The sequence below is a fragment of the Malania oleifera genome, chromosome 6 (assembly GCF_029873635.1).
Source record: "Malania oleifera isolate guangnan ecotype guangnan chromosome 6, ASM2987363v1, whole genome shotgun sequence".
Taxonomy (NCBI): Eukaryota; Viridiplantae; Streptophyta; class Magnoliopsida; order Santalales; family Ximeniaceae; genus Malania; species Malania oleifera.
Genome location: NC_080422.1, coordinates 30,414,439 through 30,423,359, shown reverse-complemented (window position 1 = coordinate 30,423,359; position 8,921 = coordinate 30,414,439). Strand labels below are relative to the sequence as shown.

General features: G+C 32.0%; 1 protein-coding gene across 1 annotated transcript; it reads right to left on the bottom strand.

The window, feature by feature from the left end:
- Positions 1-2,208: 2,208 nt before the first annotated feature.
- LOC131157789 (flotillin-like protein 4) lies at positions 2,209-4,589 on the bottom strand. Its single transcript, XM_058112179.1, has 3 exons — positions 3,990-4,589; positions 3,460-3,855; positions 2,209-2,895 (listed from the first exon to the last, which is right to left on the bottom strand). The coding sequence occupies exons 1-3, from the start codon at positions 4,533-4,535 to the stop codon at positions 2,356-2,358; spliced, it is 1,482 nt and encodes a 493-aa protein (XP_057968162.1). The 5' UTR covers positions 4,536-4,589; the 3' UTR covers positions 2,209-2,355.
- Between the last annotated feature and the right edge of the window lie 4,332 nt (positions 4,590-8,921).

Below are 8,921 nucleotides of genomic sequence, written 5' to 3'. Positions count from 1 at the left end.
ATTGTGCTTTATGTTATGTATAAAAAATAAATTTAAAAAATCATGTTTAATATAAAAGTTTACAAAGAATATGTACCAAATTATGATCATGCCCTGAAAATTGTAAACGTATAGATTAATTATTTTTATATTTTTTTAACATAAATTTTGGAGAAACATATGTCTGTTTATTTTAGAATGATTTTAGTGAAAAATATATTTAGAAATTTTTTTTTAAGTTTTGATTACTATTATGATAATTTTGGTTTTTTGATTGTTCATAAAAATAATGAATGAATTCCAAGTTCAAATTTTTTTAGATACATATTATGGTTCAAGTCTACTAGACAATGGACCTAATTTTGCCATTTATACTATAGACCTGACAAAATGAAGAAAGACCCATCAATATGAACTGAATGTAATCTGATTAAACCAATTCATATTTGATTTATCTATTGAATTAGTTGGATATGAATTACAATTTGGCCATTCAATTATTCACTTAATCCGCCATGAGTTATTTGATCCAATCTGCTTTACCCTATTTCTAGTGGATGTTAGCACATGATGAATCAAAATATTACAATTGATAATAAAGACTTTCAAGGTTTAAAGTTATTAAGGAACATGTAGAGGTCAATTTGTTTAAAGACTAATTTTAAAAATAGTTACATTTTTTTATATTTATATTTATATGAAACTACATGCTGAATCATGAGTTTTTATTAATTGTTTAGAATTACAATGTAATGATAGTTATATTTTTATTCAAATTTAGATGTATTTTTATTTATTTTTTATTGTAGTAGTAAGAAAAGTGATGTTCTTTATTTAGTATTTTTTTTTTTTTTTTTTGAGAAAAGGTAAATTTATTTAGAATGGAAGAACCAAGCAAGAAGCTTGGAGCTTCCGCAAAGACAGGAAACAATATTACATTCCTCTTCTTCTAGATTTCCCAATATATGGTTGGCAGAATTGCTACCTTCAAACTTCTAAGAAACTCCTTGAGGCCATTGAGGCCAAATGGTATTTGAATTTCTAATTCCCAGTCTGCTTTGATGTTTGGGTTGCATCACCGAATTCCATTTTGCAAATGGTATTTGAATTTCTCTGCAACTTCCCTAAAACATGAACTACTTTCTTTGGCATGGATAGAATATATATATATATATATATATATATATATATATATATATATATATATATAGGTTGATTGAAAAGAATAGAATTTATTAAAGTCAATCTACCTCCCAGAGATAGAAATTTTGATTTCTACGTTGCTAACTTCCGCTCTATTGTTTTCAACAATAGCATCCCAATTATGCCAAGAATTCGATGTTATTTATTTAATGATTTATAATTTACTTAATTATAAATTCAAACGCAACTTCAATTACTATGTTATAAAATAAGTTATTGATGAAATCAGAAAAATATTATCATTAAGAATGAAAGATCCACCAATTATCATGGATAATCCATCAATCGCGACTGATTATCTAATCCAAACTGTCACTTAATTGAGTCGGATATGAATTGTAATTTGTTCACCTAATAATCCATTTAAATCGACATAAATTATTCAATCTAATGTATTTTGTGAAATCTAGATTATTATTTAAGAAGTAATAATCAACAAAACAAGCATTTTCACTTACATTATACTTAAATGATCCATCACAAAGAATTTCACAACCCAAATGCGCACATGCACAAATATACCCAAATTGTATCTCATACCCTACATGAGTAAAAATCTAAATTATATTATCCCTTTACTTTCTCCTTCCATCAAAATATATGTTTTTATTTTAGGCTTCATTTTTTTGACTTTAATAGATATATATATATATATATATATATATATATATATATATATATATGGGAAGTTAAAAGGGTTCTTTCTTTCTACATGTTTATGTGCTTGTTTTCTAAATTTTAAATATATTTAATCTCCTATGTATTAATGAATGTTACATCATTATTAAGTATTACTGCCTTTTGCCATCCCAGCCCATGTATGCAACCATGATCGAACCCGTTACCATTAGTGGCCAAGTACAGTCACCCTACTCTGCCACACGCCATCGCCGTTTCTGCTAACTCATCCCTCCCAATTCATTCTCCCTCGAAAATAATGCTTTTTCTATCTTTATTTTTTTTTCCTGCAAAAAGTTTCCCTTTCTAAATTAAGGCTAGCTTTAGTGCGTTAAATATAATCTACCATAGCATTAACTAGGCTTGCTAGTTATTTGAATATATATGATGGAGCACAGAAGATAAAAAAAAAAAATCCCATGTTTCTACTTAAGACGCAAAAAATCCACAATCAAGTTTCGCAAATGCAGAAATCATATATATATAAAAAAAAATTCAAAGCCCTTTCCCCACTTCTTCCGAAGGAGAGCCCTCACAGTTAGCAGCAAGCGTGCCCAGCCACGCCGGCGGCAGCATCCCAGTTTGCTCCTGCACCGTTTCAAGCAGCGGCGGCAGCATGCTGTATACACCTGCAATGTCCTTCATTCCGCCGCTCCCGGCGCCCTCGGCACTGGCCGCTGCGCCGGTGGACCAGACGCTAATCTTTGGCTGCAAACCATTCAGGGCCTGCGCGTTGATGTTGGCGATTTCCTGGAACATGCGGCCGTTGATCATCATGTAGTCTCTCATCGCAGCGTAGTTTCCGCCCACCGCTTTCAGGAGAGTGTTGAGGTAGACGCCTTGGGCCTGCGCCACCGCCATGATTCCCTCCGCCTCTTTCTTCTTGGCGTAGAGGTCGCAGTCCGCTGTCTGTTGGCGGGAGTATAACTCCGCGTCTGCGTTTGCCTTCTGCGCTTCCGCCACTTTTTGGGCTTCGTATAGAGCTGCGTCCGCTGCCCTCTGTTTCTTGAACAGCTCTGTGTTTGCTTCTTGCACCTCATTAATTTAACCCATAAACACAATTAATTAGCATAAAGAAAAATAAAACCTTCCAAATATATAAAAGGAAAAAACAGAAAAGACCATTGTTTGTACTTCGTGCTTTGTGTAGGATAATGAAAAGCATACTCTGATTAATTTAATTCCAAAAAAATAAAATAAAATTGAGTGTCAACTTTGTTGACTTAAATTAGTTTGAGTTAGGTTAAACATTCTTAATCTATGTTATATCAATATATAATTTACTCGATCTAATTTAGTCCAATAAATTTGTATTTGCTTCCTGCAACTTTGTTTCGATGAAGAACAAAAATTTAAATAAGAAAAATTACGGTAGTCCAACTAAGCTTTAGTTCCCTATTTTTTTTAAAAGGTGATAATTCATTATTAGGAATATTGGATAATGCCAAATCGTGATCCAAATAATAATAACGTCAACCACAGTGCTTTAATTTTATAGCCAAGTTGTGTGTGTGTGTGTGTGTAATTTGATTAGTTAAAATAATTAACAAAGGTTTCAATAAAACTGGTTTTATGGGGAAAAAAAAAAAAAATGAATACCTTAATGTCATACTCAACACTAGCCTTACTCAGCAACTCAGCCCTGAGTTGCTCAGTCCGAGTCAAGGCATTCTTCTTCTCCACCAGGGCCTGCAGCTCAGCCTCCCTTAGCGCCACATGCTTGGCGGCCTCCACATCCGCCAGCTTCGACAACTGAGTCCACCCGGCCTTCTTCGCTCCCAACTCCGCCGTCGCCTCCGCCACCTCGGCCTCCTTCTGGTTCTCATATATCTTCAACTCAGTCCTCACCCTAACCTCTTCCTTCTTCCCTTCTCCTTGTCTCTGCGTCGATAAGATCTTCGTCTCCGCGTCGATCTTCGCCGCGTTCTGCACCGTCTGCCCTTCCCGCAGTTTCGAACCGATCTCACCTTTCATCTTTGCCTCCGCTACATCAATCTAAACAAAAAAATAAAAAAATAAAATAAAAATTTCATTATAATTTAGCATCACAAAGAACTTGACTATCAGTGATCGACCAAAATCATAGAAGCCAACTTTATAATCAGGGACGGTTTTCAAAATTGTGGGACCTTGGCTTGGTTGGCGGCTTCCATTTGGGTTTTCTGGCCAAGGTAGGAGAAGTATTCGTGGCCACGGACGTCGACGAGCTGCTTGACGTTGGCGTTGTAGATGAGGAGGCCGAACTGGTTGAGTTCGAGTTGGACTTTTTCGAAGACTTCGCTTTTGAACTCTTTGGTGCCTTTGAAGATTTGGTCCATGGTCATGGAGGCGGCGAGGACGCGGGTCTCACCCTCGATGACGCCCTGGACGAGGTCTTTGACGTGGGAGGAGAGCTTGTCGTGGGGAGAGATGAGCTTGGCGTAGCGTAAGAGGGAGGGGAGGTGGTGGCGGTCGTCTTCGTCGACGGCGGGGCCGATGGTGAAGACGGCGGGGAGGAGGAAGGGGAGCTTCTCGGCGCTCATGGCCTGGACCTCGAAGGTGTAGTTGACGGGGCAGACGTCGAAGCGGGTATACTTCTGGCCCGGCCACACCAGCGCCTTCTTCGCCAGTTTAACGTCTTTGATGCCCCATCCCGTGATGGCCAGGTACTCCGACGGCCCCGCGACTTTGTACATTATCGATCGGCTTCTACAGAGAGAGAGAGAGAGAGAGAGAGAGAGAGAGAGAGAGAGAGAGAGAGAGATGGAGAGTTGTGGAGAGGATTTGGGGTTTTATAGAAGAATGATGGGCGCGTGCGAGGAAGTAGAGAGATTAGGTCAGATTTATTCCCGAATTATTTTTCAAAAAATATTGTTTAATTTTTTATAAATAATAAATTAAAAAATAAACTTTTTTGCGTAATAAATTGGGGAATAAATTTTGTTATAGCATGAAATCAGAATTCTTTTATGGTAGCTTAAATCAAATCATACAAATACAAAATTTGTTAATCAGAATCAAATTATAATTAATTTATACATTAAATGACTTGGAATATATATATAATATAAAACTTTTGTGACAACTTTTTAAATACTTAATATTTTATTAAATTATAATTTTAAAAATAACTTAGTTATTATATTACGAAATAAATTATGATGGTAAAAAAAAAAGTTTGAACTTGAAATAAGAATGAAAGATTATCCATCATTTGTAATAAATTATCTGATTCATATAATCATAAATTCGTTGCTTAATTAAGTTTAATATGAGTTATAATTTCTTTATCTAATAATTTGTCTAAACTGTTCTTATAACTTCTGCAAGGCTAGAGGCATTGTAATAAGACAATGAAAACAAAAGCAAATGAATAAATAAATAAATAATTACGCAAAAGAATTTATTATCTATTTATTACTCTTGCCAAATTCATCACTGTCATAAAAAAATTTATTTTTCGATTTATTACGCAAAAAAATTTATTTCCCCGATTTGTTATTTTTTAAAATATATATATTAAATAATATCATTTTTGGGAAAATAATTCCCAGAATGACACGTGGCAAATCTCGCTACCATAAAAGAATTTATTTCCCGATTTATTACGCAGTAGAATTTATTACACAGAAGAATTTATTTCTCGATTTATCATTTAAAAAAAATATTAAATAATATTTTTTTGGAAAAATAATCCCGGAATGACACGTGGCAAATCTTAGTATTTCAAGTAACGAGATTACGTCAAAGTCATTACAGAAATTATTTTCCCAAAAAATGTAATATTTAATATATTTTAAAAAAAAAAAGGAAAATGAGAAAAAACTTCGTGTATGAGATTGTATGGGTCTAGGACGGAGGTCAATGATTAGTCATTGTTTATATATGCTATTAATTTTAAAAATAATTTTATTTTTATCATTTTTTCTAAAAATGTGCTTAATTTAGAAACTATCACATAGCTATAATATTTATAAATCATTTGTGTATAAGTTATTTAATAAACTATTTTTTAATCTAAAAATTAAACTTGTTTCATAGTCTTTTTTTTTTACTTTCTATTATACATAAATAGTTATTTTAAAATGTAAAAATTTTAAACATGTTTTTAACCTTCCCTACCTTTTTAGTTCTCCGTTATCCCTTTAAAGAAAATAATAAATTTAAAAATCCAAACCTAAGTTTATTAAAAATTTGTAAATTTTTTTAAGAAGTGCTATTCTTGTACTCTAACCAGTAACATACTATTAGCACTTGAACACTTGAACAGATTTACTCCTTGATTTTTACTTTGAGCATCTGTTTAGAATTTGAAAAAATATTAGGAAAAGGAAAGAAAAGAAAAATTTTAAGAAATTCACATTTTTATATTTGGTTATCAAATAAATCTAGAAAGAAATTAAAAATATATAACAAATTTATAATTTTTTTTTTTTTATTTTATACACTATTAACATTTATAAAGAGGAAAATACAAGGGAAGCTGAATTTTTTCCTTATTTTCCTTTTCTTACATTTTTCTAAGCAAAATTCGTGATCCAAACCAACCCTAAAGGCAAAAGGATAAGGGGGGGAAAAAAAAAAAATCGGACAAATTTGTCATCTCATTGTCCAAGAAAGAATGGAGCACATAAGACCCCCAAGGTGTAACTCAGTTGGCAAGGCGGGTTTTGGAATTTCCTTTCACGAGGTGAGCCTAATCCTGGCATCTCGGGTTCGATTCCTGCGGCTGACTCCTGATTTAACCTCTTCGTGGTGGTGTGGGGTAGCCATCACGGGGCGTGGGACTTGTCACGACCGGTGCGTGCGGACCGTAAAACGGACGTGCGTTGATGGTTGTGGACACCCGGCGATATTCAAAAAAAAAAAAAAAAAGAATGGAGCACATAAGATACCTTTCGAAATATTAATTGTCTTTTTTTTTTTTTTTCTTCATTTTTGGAGGAATGGTAGGTAAAGCATAGAATTAAATTTTTCATTAATATATTATAGAGTTCTACTTTCCTTAAACTCAGTTTGGATTCTGAAAAAATTAAGAAAAATAAAGAAAGTATGAGTAAGGATTACACTTTTTGATTATGAAAGAATGTGAGAAAAATAAGATATATAGGCAAATCTAGAAATGGAAATTTTCATTTTGCACGGCATCATATCATTTGATTTTCTTCTAAATTTTTTATTATATTTCAAATTATTCTCATGTATTTAATACGAAGAAAAAATAATTCAACAAAAATGACTCCTTCAACTGTGGAAAATGATTTTCATTTTTCATTTAAATTTCTTAAAAAATTACAAACAAAAAAAATTAGCTAATTTTCATTTTTACATTATTTGTATGAAAGAAATGGATAAAAATAAATAATTTTGTCACTGCTCCCTTGTGGAAATAGTTTTTTTTTTATTTTAAAATTTTCATATAATTATAAAAATGCTATCTTATTTTCCAATTTTTCAAATTTATATAGAAAATTTGGACATCATTTTTGTTATTTTTTAAATTTCTAACTCTAACTTTACCAATGGAAACAAGTACATGGAATTGATCAAATCTTGAACTTTAATTTGTGTCAATTATGCATATATAAAATTTCTTCTAAATTAACAAAAATCTAGGCTCAAGGGCCAAAATCTATTATCTCAAAAATTATCTTATATAATTTTTAAAAAAAATCAAAAACCAAGTTGGTTTTTGTACTTATTTTGAAGTCTAGAAATAAAACATGAAATAGTATTTAACATATTTAAATAAAATCCTAATTTTTTTTACCTTTAGTGTGATTTTTGAAAAATTATAAAAATGAGCTAAAATTTTTATAGTTCTTTGGAAAACTAACAAATGGAAATTGAAAATATTTTCCACAAGTAAATCGACCCTAAAAACTCCTTGTTTTACTTTCTTTTTCCTCTCCAAAAAACCTTGATTCAAGTAGAGTCTTACCTTACATTTGGTATAACAAAATTCGAACCTTTGTTTTGGATTTGTATAGAGATTTGAACAAAATGTAGAATAAAGTTATATTGAATCTTTTCCAAGTCTACTTAAATCCAAATTCTTACCCTCAAATCAATATTTCTAAATATAAAATTGTATAGGTAGCATTTGATAGCATAAATTTCAAGCTTTAAATTTGGGTTATGTGGATTTAGAAGAAAATCAATATATTTGAATACAACATTTTGTCTAAATCCACAGAAATTCAAATCCAAAACTTGAAACCTTGCTTCCAAACATAGACATAGTGTTTTTTTTCCCCATGTTTCCCCAATTATTTAGAATTTTTTCCCTAATTTGCATTTATTTTTCAAAAATCACCTTGGTCCTCATTTCTTAAACATACAATCCATAGTTGTTGCTGCCTGAAAATCGAACGATTTTCATGAATCATTCCTTGAAGTAGGTTGCCTAACGATTCCAGAGAAATCAACAGCGATGGGTTGCCGGCCATCTCTAGTCAAGTTTACTATTTCAACATCCCCTCTTAAACTTGACTCTTTGTCATTCCGAACATTGTTTTCAGTCTTACAAAAATATCATGCCTGATTGGCTTCGTGAAAATATCAACAATCTGATCATATATTCTGCAAGATATCAATTCTACTTCTTTATTCTTGATATGCTCCCTGATAAAATGATACCGAGTATCAATATATTTGCTTCTTTCATGGTGAACTAGATTTTTCGCAAGTGCAATTGCAAATTGGTTGTCGATGTTGATTTTTGTGGGGTTATCTTGAAAAAATCTCAGATACTTTAATACATTCTTAATCCATATACCATGACAAACAGTTGAGCTGGCAGTAACATACTCAGCTTCACATGATGACAACGTTACGATGGATTGCTTCTTCAAAGACCATGTAAATGTTGTATCTCCCATGAAAAATGTGAACCCCTGATATTTTGCCTGAAATTATTATGATACAAATATCAGATAAAATTTGTGTGACATATGAGTCATACTGAATTGTGATGTTTTGGGATTTGAAAGATATAAAATGCTGACTTATGTTTTATCGAGAAATGTTGAAATATGCGAAATAAGATATATACTATTATGAGAATGGAATGTGTATTGAAA